The 13,258-nt window shown below is 58.0% G+C and overlaps 3 protein-coding genes across 3 annotated transcripts; 1 reads left to right on the forward strand and 2 right to left on the reverse strand.

Moving 5' to 3' along the window:
• Positions 1-2,631: 2,631 nt before the first annotated feature.
• Positions 2,632-4,057, reverse strand: E0L32_003842 (uncharacterized protein; the record flags this gene model as incomplete). Its single annotated transcript, XM_031138186.1, has 2 exons — positions 2,632-3,628; positions 3,699-4,057. 2 exons carry the CDS (start codon positions 4,055-4,057, stop codon positions 2,632-2,634), a joined length of 1,356 nt encoding a protein of 451 aa, XP_030998259.1.
• A 4,630-nt stretch (positions 4,058-8,687) lies between these two features.
• Positions 8,688-9,810, reverse strand: E0L32_003843 (uncharacterized protein; the record flags this gene model as incomplete). The annotated part of the gene is made up of 2 exons (XM_031138187.1): positions 8,688-9,560; positions 9,751-9,810. The coding sequence occupies 2 exons, from the start codon at positions 9,808-9,810 to the stop codon at positions 8,688-8,690; spliced, it is 933 nt and encodes a 310-aa protein (XP_030998260.1).
• Positions 9,811-11,097: 1,287 nt separating this feature from the next.
• Positions 11,098-13,059, forward strand: E0L32_003844 (uncharacterized protein; the record flags this gene model as incomplete). The annotated part of the gene is made up of 2 exons (XM_031138188.1): positions 11,098-11,377; positions 11,894-13,059. The coding sequence occupies 2 exons, from the start codon at positions 11,098-11,100 to the stop codon at positions 13,057-13,059; spliced, it is 1,446 nt and encodes a 481-aa protein (XP_030998261.1).
• Positions 13,060-13,258: the final 199 nt, after the last annotated feature.

A 13,258-nucleotide genomic window follows, 5' to 3' on the forward strand; every position in this document is an offset into this window, starting at 1 on the left:
AATCCCGAGATCTGCATTTCTAGACTCCTCTCAAAGATCTCTAGCACTTCTGAACCCAGAGCTGGCGCCGGGACCGCGCTCCGGCGACTCTCGGCCAATCACATCCGTCGCTCCAACATCCCCCCACGGCATTGATCGGACAGCGACCGGGGAATCAATGGCCGTGAGTGATGAAGCAACTACAAGCACACAAGTACAGCGCAGAGATACGATGGGCGTTGTTACGTGATTGTCACTAGCCAGCGCGTGTCCGCACAGATTTCGAGTTGTCGCAACCAAGCGTCGGACCGATGCAGGGGACAATTGAGCTGAATTGCCATCCATATCGGCCACTCACAGCAACTGATCGACCCTGCCGGCCATTCTAGACTCACAAGATCAACAGCGCGACTACCAGGCAGCCTGGATGATTGGCATCCCAACTGCCGGATCAACCCCGGCTTTCCATAATCGTCTCCTACCCTCCCTGGACTCGAATGCACGTGCTTCGTTTCCCAAGACACCTGGGAACGGGAGGCTTCCATTCTCGAACAGATCAAAAAGAAGCTGCTGATTCAAAAGTCCAAGGGATGGCTTTGCGCTTGTTTTGAAATTCAACGGTAGAGGTTTCGCATTCATACATCGGTATTCAACTTTTCGCCGGCGAGTCCAGGGCAAGAGTCAACCAGCAAGCCACGAAAGATGGCCACATAACTGAACGATCAGCATTGAGAGAACCCCGAAAGCAAGTCTCATGCAATGATTTCGCGTGATACAAGGGTTCTTCATGGCATAGATCGTGTCCAACGGTCTCCAACCCCAACGAACGCATGTCAATGTGGTCCACTAGCTTGCGCTCCTACCCGAGACACCGCATCGATGGGGCCGGCGTTGTGCACGCCGCGTCCCCCGCGCGAGGAAGGTCAAACACATCATCACCTTACGTGTCCGGACATGAAACCAATCGATGGCCACGTTCTCTCTCAATGCAGCGCCCCCCTCAACGCGCAGTTCTGTCAACCATGATAGTAGTGATTTCCACAGCTACGCAAGCAAGGCCTTATAAAAAAACAGCAGCCGAGCAGGCCTGGTCCCTCACGACGACCCGGACCCCAGCGATGTGGGAAGAGACGCACAACAGCCAGATATTTGTCACAATGCCGTGCTGCCACGATGCAGCACAAATTCTTTGAAATGACCTAATCATACCAACACCAGCATCGCCCGTGAAATCACGTCGTCGAGAATCCTAACAGGGCGGCAGCACGGGACTGAACGAGTTCTCGTTTTCGAATATCTTGTAAGTTGCCCCTTCGGAGTCCGTCCCGAACCGGGTCTGCTCGTAAGCGATCTCAAAGGCCGATACCCAAGACATGAAACCCTCGCGGACGGTAAACCTCAGCACCATACAGTCCGTCATCAATCCCAGCCATGACACCCCTCAAATCGTTTCTCTGGCTGGTCGATCGGGCCTCTCGATGCAGAGGTAGCGATTGTAGCCCACTTCCGGCCGTTCTCATCCATCAGCAGTTCTCGACATCGGTCAAGTGGACCAGCATCTTCTGGCACAAAAAGAAATGTGCGGTATCACCTGCTTTCGCCACGGGTTATGGATCGACAGACCATGAAATCAATTCCGAGGGGGGGGGCGTTTTCTAGAGTGAACACGGTCCAAAGGGGATTCTAGCCCAGACAACATGTTTCCTCCAGGAGAGACAACGTAGGTGAGCATCATTCCCGGGACTACCTAATGTTAGCTGAAGGTGATGAGGATTCAGGCACCAGTGGGCCTGGATGTACGTCAGTATGCCGCGAGGTGTCTCCCGAGACGAGCACGCTGGTCGATCGATGCCGTGTGCCCCCCCCCCCCCCTGTAAAAACGCTCATACATCACACACGATCAAAGAGATGCCAGCCTTTTGAGGCATGACGTGAGGTGTGAAATGGGTGAGTAGTATGCTATCGCAATAATGACTCCCCCCATTTCACTAGAACCACTTTGAGACGACTCCCAAGTCGCGGAGGGGGGCCTTGGGACACAACTTCACCTCGTTGTTCAAATGCATTGCCGCTCAAGTACAATCCAATGTACACTGTTTTTCTTTTTCTATGATCGATGAAATTCAACAACTATGTTTGCGATTCACAAGGCCTCGAGCTGGGCGAGACCTACCAGTACGAGATGAACAGCAGCAGCTACCGATTGGTTCCAAGTTCAATTCTATTCCTCTATAACAAACGACTGAAAGCTTATGAGAGCTATTTGAATGCATGCAGATGGCTATGATGCTTGTATGCAAAAGAAACACTGGTGAAATAAGAGTGCAATCGGCAGTCGTAGTGACTTGGATCTCGGTCCATATCAATCCAACGACGGAGAAGAAGAATAAACTTCAAAAGGCAAAAAAGGAAAAACTCCCCCAATAAAATCCGAAACAATGGTATCACAAATACATCCAAGGAAATTCGTCGTCCGGCACCTCTCTTCTCGTTTTTTTCTTAAAAAAAAAACCAAGCTGGCTCAAAGGATAGGAGCTGCAGGCCGGTGCTTGTGCTTCGTTGTCGGGCGTTACAATATCTTCTTTTCGTGTCCTTTTTGGTATGTCCTAAGACGAGAGCCATATCACCTGCTCAGCAGGTATGTTGGACCCTTTACGCGGTCGTCGTCGGCTGGGCCGCCGCGTCGAGCGGCAGCAGCTTCTCAATGACGGCCTTCTCGTCCGGGCCCGCGGACCGCGCCTTGCGCGCCTCCATCTCGCGCCGGATGCCGAAGTTGACGGCGTCGAGGACAGTCTCGACCGTCTGTCGCGGCTTGTAGGCCGGCTCGGTGCCGTCCTGGTAGACGCCCGTCTTGACGAGGATGGAGAACCAGTCGTTGTCCGAGGCCTCGTTCATGGCGTTGGTGCCGCGGATGTCCGACTCGGGCGTGTCGCCGACAAAGTAGACCGTCTCGGGCGGCTTGCTCGACTCGAGGCCGTGCTGCGCGGCGCGCCACTTCTGCAGCAGGCGCGTGGCGAACTCAAAGGTGCTGACCTGGGGCTTGCCGAAGGCGTGCGTCTCGAGCTTCTTGCCGCCCGTGACCGACTCGAAGGTGGTCTCGACGATGCTGCGCAGGGCGCCCATGCCGAGGCGCGGGTGCTCGTGCTGGGCGGCCCAGAGGGTGTCGTTGTGCGAGAAGTAGAAGGGCGGGCTCTCGTCAAACGTCTCGGAGCGCGTCTCCAGGCGGCCGCCCTTGCTCATGGCGATGTCGAGCATGATCTGCAGGTCCGAGGCCCACTCGCGGCTGTCGGCAAAGACGAAGACGGCGTCGATGACGATGTCGCTGAGCTGGCCGCGCGAGAGCAGGTCCTTGGAGTTGGCGTGCTCCGTGTCGGTGAGCTTGCGGAAGGGCGAGACAGCGGCGTTGGCCTTGAGGATGTCGCCCGGCGTGATGACGTCGGTGAAGCCGTAGCCCTCGGCGACGTGGCGGCACTTCTCGCCCTCGCCGCCGACGACCAGGACCGTCTTGTAGCGGTCGGCCATCTCCCTCATCGGGGTGTGGCCGCAGATGAACTGACCCGGCGAGACTTCGAGCTCTAGCTGGCGGGAGAGGTCACCGCAGCGCTCGGCCTCGGTCTTCCCACCGCCGTTGGTCAGGAAAATGTAGGGACTGTGAGTTCTCAAGTCAGTAACCGTGTTACATGTGCGTAGCGCGAGCAGTGGGGAACTTTTGCACTTACACCTTGACGCCATACTCGTTCTCGCCGTTGAGAACCTTCATGGCCTCGATGGCCTCTGGGATGACTTTGCCACCGCGGATCAGGACGCCGTCGATATCGAAGGCGAAGGCAAATTCGTCGGCCACATCCGGGTCGGCATCGATGGCGGCGTTGAAGGGGGTCAGGGGAGTGCTGAGCTCGGCCGGGGTGACGGTGGAGCCCGTGGCCAGCGACGCTGGAGATCCGGGGCGGGAGTCCGGGGATGAGATGTTGCCGTCGAGCTCCTTGTCCAGCTTTCTCCGGGCAATGTCAAAGCTCTCGGCAAAGCTGCTGTTGGACACCGTCCGGATAGGGGCGGCGGGTCTCTGGAGAGTAGCCATGATTTGTGAGAGGACTTGTGATACAGCAAAGAAAAACTGTTTTCCGTGCTGGTAGAAGAGAAGAGCAAACGTTGGAACCGAGTCAGGACACGCGTGTGTGTCAAAAGGAGAGAAAAGCAGAGAGCCCCGTAGAGATCTTCTTGCTGGTGGATGAATAAATGGGAACTTGTCTGTTGGTGTCTGGAGAAACTGGAGAATGGAGAGGATTGCGGCCGCGGGGACCCCGTTTATATATCCATCTTGACTCGAGCAAACAGCAATGCCTCACTCTCCTTATCCCCAACGACTGGCTGGTGAGGTGTGTGTACTCCGTACCTCGACAGCGCCAGGCAGCGCCGAATCAACACAGTGACGCCGTGTACGCCGTGTAGGCTACTAAAGAGACAGAAACGGCAATGTATCAGTGGATACCGTCATGAACGAGTTTTCACCCAACGTCCAAATGAGGCATGCCACGGTGGATGCCGTGTGGATACGGGTCGAAGCACAATGATGCAAGGTGGTAAGCCTGGATGGTGGCAGTCATCACTTGTGAAAGCGTCTAAGACCAAGGAGGGCGCATTCTTTTTCTTCTTCTAGCGCCGTCGCAGACGGTACGCCGCGCCGGTGCCAGGACTTGCTTTCCTTCAACGGCAAGGACAGTGCTTTGTTAGTCAAACATGCGGTGGAAGGCGAGGCAAGCAAAGCAGGGACCGTTCGGCTTAGGTCGCACCGTAGTCAAGGCAGTGAAACACAGGCACAGTACACGGTGCGGTGGTCACCCGTAGGCTCGCCACTACCCCCTGTCAATCTCTTCACAGAGCCTCTGCACACCGTAAAGGGTGCCGGCCTCCCGGCCAATCGGGGGCCAGCACGGCTGCCGGTCAGGGTCGAGCGATCTGCTTTGGTGTGGTGTATGGTGAGATAAGGTCCAGATTAACTCGGTGCGACTCATTCGCCCTGGTCCCCGTCCGTCCAGAGCTGAGCTGAGCCCCTGATACGGCGAGCGCTTCGACTGGTTTAGGGACAAGCAAGAAAAGCGGGCTCGTATCGGAATAACTCGCCCAGAATGTACAAGCAGAAGGCGAAGATCACTGATCCTCCCGTTTACTGTCCGTAACGGTACGAGTGCTTTTGGTGCCCTGCATACGGCGCGCATGTGCTCGGTGCTACCTGCAGATTTTCTGATATGGATTTCCCTGTTTTGACACTGGGGCTCGCTCATCTGGGTGCGAGTACCCTTTGGCCCGCGAGACCGTGGCGTCGTGACATGGCATTTGTTATCCTGCGCCCGCCCTCCTCGTCCCCGTGTGGATATCTCTTTTCGCACCGGCGGGCGGGTGTACATACAAGCCACGCATCACACAAAGCATCTCGCAGCACGAAAGAGGAGCCCGGGGGCAGGAGCGGAGCCTGGTCGGCGGACGGCGAGCACTCATTGGGCATGAGACGGGGGACGGCGGGTGTCGGCATCCACAGTCGGACCACAATTCAGGGTCGCCAAGGCCGAGAAGTCCCACGCCGCCGTCGATCAGCATGACGTCAGGTGTGGACCACGACCTGCGACCGGGACAGAAAAGAAATTGGTGGTGCGGCTACCGGCAGGGGACCAGTAAAAAAAAGGCCGCAACTGCAGGGACCAAACCGGCCCAAGAAGCGGCTTGGCTGTGACTCGGCGGGCCATTGACGTACCGCCTGCAGGTGAAGACAGCCGTCACAGGAGCCAAATCAAATCAAAAGAGCCTCGCCCTAGATCCTACGGTGAATAGAGACACGTACCCACTGCCACCGTATTGCCATGTGGCGGCGGTAAGTAGCGGCAGCGGCAGCATCAGAGCTCGCTTCGGTCGTTCCGTTTGGCTGAAGAGAAGAAGCTCGACAGGCTAGAAGCTGTGTCTTTCTTAGTCCCAGGCATTAGCATAACAGGGTGAAATCAAGCGCCTGCAGGATGGGCATCCCTGTGTCAATTACTCGGCTATCTTCACTTACATAAATAGGGTGGGATGAGGAAGGACTGAGGCTCTGGCGGCACGGCTACGACGGCGCGAGACCTGAGAACGGTCCTCTGGGCTTCCGTTTGCCGAAGTCCCGTACAACATGCGGACAGATGGCCCAGAACGGGAGGGCGATCAGGGACCCAAGGGTCTGGCGAGGTAGGGGAGCACAGAGGGGTGCCTCGCCGCCACGGCTGCTAAGCTTTGCAGACGTGGGTGTAACGTTTGTTCCGTGCCTCTCCCTGCGACGATATCCTCCCGCCGACCTATCCTGTCGTGCAAGCAGGGATGGGTGGAACCCCGGGGTTTCCATGTCGAGGACGGTACCTTGGGCGGCGTCAGAGTAGTCCCTTGCGCTTGCATGTGAATGTGTCTTCTGCGACGCATCTGATTGGCGTACAGGACAGATTCACAGCAAAGCGTACCGTAAATAAATGGACTCGTGGATACCAACGTACGGCGTCATGCCAGGATGGGCGCCTCAGTCTCCGCCGTCTCGATGCGGTGTGCCGACGTAGCCGTCATCGAGAGGTACACGTAAATGCGTGCAGCTCTGATTGTGACCGGCGCGGCATGCGGTCTAGAGATAGTGATACCATCTGAAGCCGTTGAACGGGGGAGGGGTTTGGATGGATGGAGGGAATGGGATGAGATGCAGATGGATGCAGGACTGATTGCACAATCGCACGGTGTGTTACGGAGAAAGGCAAAGCCTAACGCGGGGTTGGTTCAGGGAAGCAAACTGGCAGGCCATCCACGCGGAAGGTACGCGCATCTATCGCTTCCAATCCCGAGTGTTGAGTATCAGCATCAGCACTGTGGTGATTTGCCGGGCCCAACTTGAATGTTGATGTTGCACTGCCAGTCTCGACGACCACGACATACACCGTACACAGGCTCGACAGGCGGCGAGGAACTGTGTGGAGAGATCTGTCGACACCCAGATTTACCAATCTTGTACAACACAAGTACACCTGCAGGCATCCAGTACCCAGTCCGACTCCTTCTGCTCCACATCTCCAATACATTAAGCGGGTATGGTGTTTCGAGTTTCGAGGGTAATACTTGTATTGCAGTGCCAAGACTGCCTTGAGTGGCCGAGGTGGCTTGACTGCCTCCTTGTGCCTCGTTCCCAACAGACCTCATGTGTCTGCATTTTTGGAAACCGGTTGCGAGATGCCGTCGAAATAGCATCAATATAGGATAGGATAATCGCTATGGCTGCCGTTCCTCTTCGACAGCCCTTGCCCCCCCCCCCTCCTTCAGGGATTGCAACGCCCTAATCTGCAGGTCAGCCTGAGAAAGGATAGATATCCCTCGCTGCCAAGTCGCAGAGATCTATGCCGGCGATCATTACTGAGCAACACTCAGCGCAGATCTACTTACTCTCAACTACGGGTTGCTGTACTAACCTGGCATGTACACATCTGGCCTACGTTCATATATGCGCAATGGCGTACCACGCATCGTGGTACATGTCTCCCATATCATACCTCAATTCTCTCCTTCTTACACGGTGGGCTCACGCTGATCTCATCAAACAAACAAGTCACCAAAAATCCCCGAATCACCCTATGATCTGCGCACTTGCCGGCCACCACAGATATGGGTTTCCAAATTTATCAAGGCTTGCTAGGCCAAGCTCACATGAAAAAGAAAGCTGGCGTCGGCAGTGGCTGGCGGGAACCCTGCCCGAGGGGCCCTGAGTAACAGCGAGGATCATCCCGTCCGTCCTCCCTTCTTGCTGCTGTTGCACCCGTCTACCGAGCCGGAAGAAAAGTAAGAAGCCAAGGCCGATAGACAAGCATCGAGACAGGTCCGGCCGAGACCAATGTGCGTTCATTATGCAACTCCATACGCGACCTGCCATTTCCCTCATCAAATCCCTCTGTCTTCATGCCGAGTGCCGACTTGTCTCAACCTGTCCCTACCGTAAAAGGGAACTGTAAAACGACAGGCAAAGTCGCTCAGCGCGCATGGGCAGGCGTTGTACACTTTGGTGCCCACAGCGGATGGAACTCTCTCCAGGCTCTGGCTCTCCACAGAACCCACCAGGGAACCCACAGGTGAGGTTCCACGATGTTGCCCAAAGCTCCTTCACGGACAAGACAGTGCTCGTTCCGTTCGACATTGCTCTTTCTCCGCAAGCCAGTCTTGCCAGTCGAGGCCTCCAGCGCTCATACACACGGACTGACACAGTACTGCAGTACTGTGTCTGTACCGACCTCTCGCGATCCCTCTCTCTCCCTCTCCACATCTCCACACATGTCAAACTCCCCAGAGATTTGGAGACGAGACGAAAGGACCCTCTTTGAAATCCCGTTCTTTTGTCTTCAACCCTCTCACTTCTACTTGTACATTTTGCGTTCTTTATCTGCCGGGTTTTCCAGGACTCTTGATGCTCCACATGGCGTGATTCTGCCATCACAAGTACATTTAAATCGGCATCGTGCCGATAATAGCGCCAGATGTGCAGTCGACAATCCGTAGTTGTACAATGCTCCTCTGGGTATACTGTGCTTTGGTGTGTTGCATCCATGCCCCTTGAACCGTGTCGATGAGTCTTGGAAAGTACCTCACCGCCTTTTCCCCTTTGCCCCTTCCTCTTCCCTCCTTCCTCTCACGGTAGGGGCAGCCGGGCTTGTGAAAACGGGGCCTTACGACTCCGTAAACTCGAAGCCGCCCCAGACGGAGCTGGCCACCCACGTCTGCTGCCTGCCCGCCGCCCGCCGCCTCCGCCCCCGCTCCCGCTCCAGGAGGCCCTCCTCCAGGCTCAGGCAGGAGCCGAAGCTCGTCGCCTCCTGCGCGGCGGCGACCTGCAGCCAGCCCCTCCAGCCGGCCTCGACGGCCACGTCGCCGGCCCCTCCACTTCCTGCTGCGGCAGCTGCGCGCCCGATCACGATGGTGCCCCACCACTCTCGGCGGCGGCTGCCGTGCTGCCCGTAGAGCATGCGTTGCTCCGCGGCGGCGACCAGGTCGGCGACGCGGGTGCCGGGGCTGCGCGCCGGGCGGTAGACGTGGATGTGCTGGAGGTCGGCCAGGGTCACCAGCGGAGGGGCCGCTTCCGGCCGGCCGGCGTGGGCACCTCCTCCTTCCACCGCAGACGTGGTGGTGGCACCAGCCACATCACTCTGAACAGCACCTTCGCCATCCGCGGGCGGCGGCGGCGGCGGCGGCGGCTCCCGGTAAGGTGAGCACTGCAACACCCGTGACACGTCGAAGCGGTGCTCGAGGTCGATCACGACGACGGCCTTGGCGTGCGGGCGCGCCACGAGCGTAGAGACCAGCTTGTAGAGCAGCGGCAGGTGCCGGCCCGAGACGGAGAGCGTCGGCGACGACGTGGCCCGCAGGTGGCGCTCGGCCAGCTCGTTCAGGGCCGGGATGGGGAAAGGCGATGCCAACTTCTTGTTATTGCTAGTAGTAGTCCTTGTAGGAGCACTCGCGGGCTCGAGGCCCGCGGTAGCGGCAGCGGCAGCGGCAGCATAGCCTGCCGAGAGTGCGTGCAGCGTTGTGCGGAAGGAGGTCAGGAACTAGGAAGGCGATGTTCGTGAGCGGGCTTATCAAATCAGGAGCGGCGATAAGGTTAGAGTGGTGGCACTGGGGTGTACGTGACAGAATGAACACCATCTCTCATGAACCACCGCCCCCAAAAACATGAAAGAGGGTGCCAAAGGATAGAGCAGACGATAAGTTGAAAGACTAGACGAAAAGCATCCTTACCTCGTCGAGGCTCGCTTCCTCCACCTCGCCCAGCACCCGCCGCCCGACCGCGGCCTCCATCCAGTCTGAATCTCAATCTCAATGGCGCCGCCCTGCCACAGCTTCCCGGCGTCGCAGCTGCCGGAGAAGATCCAGCTCAACACCAAGGGCCGCAAGCGCAAGACTCCAGGAGGGCGGGACGTCGACCTGAGCGCGTGCGAGCTGCTGTCGATGATGCAGTACAGCTGCTTCGTCGACCGGCCGGACCAGCGCAACAGCCCAGTGCGGTGCTGGCCTGTGCAGCGTCTGTTCAGAAGGTCAGCCCACAGCCTCCTCTCATAGCCTTCCCGTCCTGGCTTTTGCTAAGGGGACGTTTGCGCATCAAAATTCCCCTCTCTGATTTCAGGCGTGCCCTTTTTTTTTGGGGGGGGGGGGGGGGGGGATTTGGAAGGATTCTCGATATGGTTCTTTTTCTGGCCCTCTGGTGGTACAGATCACTCTCGGGAGATGGCTTGCCCCTCACGTGCTTTCTGCTAGTTATGGAATGCCTGGCTGACGATGCAAGCACGCCCACACACACAGATGCCAAGATAGCAATGGCAGCTTTACGGTCGAGACGACAGCTTGGGAGGGATCTCATGCTAGCCAAAGTGCTGCCACACCCCCGTCAGAAGCTGGCCACGAGGGTTGGACGACAAGGTGGCACGATGGCAAATCGATGTTCCTGGAGTCATGACAGCCAGCCTATGGAGACGATGGGCTCTTTCGTCGTGCTGTGAGGAGAGATATACCCTTCCCTTAGAGTACGTGGGTTGGCGTGCTACTCAAAAGCGATCGATGTACGATAGTTTAGTTGGACATGGCGAGAGAGCAACATGTATTTCCAAGGTCGGCTTCTATACCAGCCGTCCGTTCACACAATGATCAAATCAGCGAATAGCCTTCTTAACAATGCAATGATATTTCTAGGACCGAGGCGTGGTTTGGTGACAACGGATCGGTGACGGCGTCACGTCTAACATCCTATCGAAACATCCTCCCCGGCGCGGCAAGCCACTGGCAACTCCCACAATGACGGTCACTCCCCCTTCTCAAGCTCAGGCGATCTGATCACCTCTAACCCTGCAGCTTCTGGGCCCGCTCCTCCTCGATCTTCATGTAGTAGTCGTCGCGGCGCTGGGTGCGCGGCAGGTGGTAGCCGTACCTAGATGGACGACACCTCGTTAGTGATCTAGATCCTCCGGCGTCGAGAATAGCCCGTTGTTTTCTCTTCTCATCGTAGCAGAGCATACCAGAAAGCGTTGCCCATGGCGAAACCAAGACCTAATTTGACGCAGATGGACGTTAGCAAGGTCGGCCCCAGACATCATGCCACCCTCCCCTCGCGCATCTCGGCTCGAGCTCCAAAACCCAGCTCAAAAGCCAGCACGGGAGGGGAGGAAATTGCATCGACCCGAAGAGCAGAGGCGAGAACGTACCCAGGCCGATACCAAGGTCGAGGATGAGGTTGCGGCGAAGCATCTGTCGTCGGTGTTAGCTCCGTTTCGGCAATGGGATCAGTCATTCGAGGGATTGCTTCAATCCCGAGCCGCCGCCTGCTCCGTGGCACGACAGCCATTGGCGGCCCGCGACCGCCTCTGCGGGGATGGTACGTACGCCGACGACGGGTTTGACAGCCATTGCGATTGTTTCTTGCCGGGTGAAGTCGTTTCTAGAGACTGTACGGTGGTGGTTGGCGGGAAGGAGGGAATAAGGTGAGTTTGTCTGTCTGCTGAGGAAATTGGAGAAGCTTGGAATCGCCCATGGCCTGATTCGCTTCTGCACGCGCTAGAGCCGAGTCCGGCAAAGGGAAAGGGAAAAAAGAGAGTCACGTGTTTTCAGACCGCAAAGGGTGAGAGGAGCGCACGGGCCCACAACCGCAGGATTTCTTGCAAAGGAAGCAGACTGGACTACACACCTCGAAAGCTCGATCTCGCGTGCACACACTCTCTCTCATATGCGGCCCAGGGCTTGATGCAGCTGCCGCAATGAGCCTCCATCTGCCATCGAGGCGGGTCCTACGGACAGGTACGCTGTTGATCTCACCCCAATTGGACCCTTGCTACACTTCCAATCGTTGGACGGACATCAGACCATTGAGCTAACCTTCCATTGCTTTCGACAGCCGCCACGACCCTCCGGCCGTCCACCGTCCCCAACGCCCTCTGCGCCTCCCTCCAGGCCCTCTCCCTCTCGGGCTCGCAAGCCCCGCCTCATTCCCTCCTCCAGCAGCAGTCCCGCTCCATCTCATGGGGCTCCTGGGCCTCGTGGGGCTCCTCCCGCAAGAAGGACGCCGCCGGCGCCTTCGCCGATGACCTGACCAAGGCCTCGACGCGGCAGTCCCTCGCCGACCGCCTCAGCAACCCGAACCTGAGCCGCGACTCCATCTTCGCCGACCAGGTGCAGCAGCCGCAGTCCGAGACGACGACGTCCTCCTCGCAGCAGCAGGGGAGACCGGCAGGCGGAGGAGGCCCGACGGGCGCCTCCATGGTCAAGGAGCACCTCGCCCGGGCCGTGGACCCGGACCCGCGCAGCCGCGTCCGCTGGCAGCGCAAGATGGTCATGCGGCGCGTGCGGCGCGGGCTCGACCCCCTCGACCGCGAGACGCGCGCCGAGCGCATCGCCCGCACCGAGCGCCGCCACGCCTCCAAGAGCGAGAACCTGCCGACCTCGACCAAGAAGCTCGTCCACCTGGCGCGCCAGATCGCCGGCAAGACGGTCGACGACGCCATCGTGCAGATGCGCTTCAGCAAGAAGAAGATGGCCCGCGAGGTGCGGTACCAGCTCGAGCTCGCCCGCGACGAGGCCGTCGTCCAGCGCGGCATGGGCCTCGGCAGGGTGTCGGGCGAGAAGGAGGGAGGAGATGCCGCTGCCGCCGCCGCTGCCGAGCCCGTCAAGATCCAGACCAAGGACGGCAAGTGGCTGTCCATCGAGGACCCGACCCGGCTGTACGTCGAGCAGGCCTGGGTGGGCAAGGGCCCGCCGCGAGGCTACAAGATCGACTACCGTGCCCGAGGCCGGGCGCACAAGATGACCCGCCCCACGACATGTGAGTTTGCCGCCTTTACCCAACTCCGAGACCCTTCTCTGGTTTCTTTTGTAAATCAGGGCCATCTGTATGCTGACCAAGGTTTTTTACCCACTGCAATAGCCATCACCATGGTCATCAAGGAGGAGAAGACGAGGATACGAGAGCACGAGGAGCGGCAGGCCAAGAAGGCGCGCCAGGGACCCTGGGTTCACCTGCCCAACCGGCCGGTCACGGCCCAGCGGCCCTACTACTCATGGTAGTTTCTTCACCGCCACCCACAGAAGACAGCTCAGCGGGGGTGAGCTCTCTTCTCACACTCGGGCCCATGTCACGATAGATCCATCACCTCAAGCTTGTATATCATCTAGCCCCTTATTAGCATTGTACACTACATACATACTCGGCATGGGAAATAGAACAATAGAACTGTGTCACAATATACACAACAACTGTTCAATT

This window comes from Thyridium curvatum, assembly GCF_004353045.1.
Source record: "Thyridium curvatum strain D216 chromosome Unknown NODE_17_length_530222_cov_84.051745, whole genome shotgun sequence".
Lineage (NCBI taxonomy): Eukaryota > Fungi > Ascomycota > Sordariomycetes > Thyridiales > Thyridiaceae > Thyridium > Thyridium curvatum.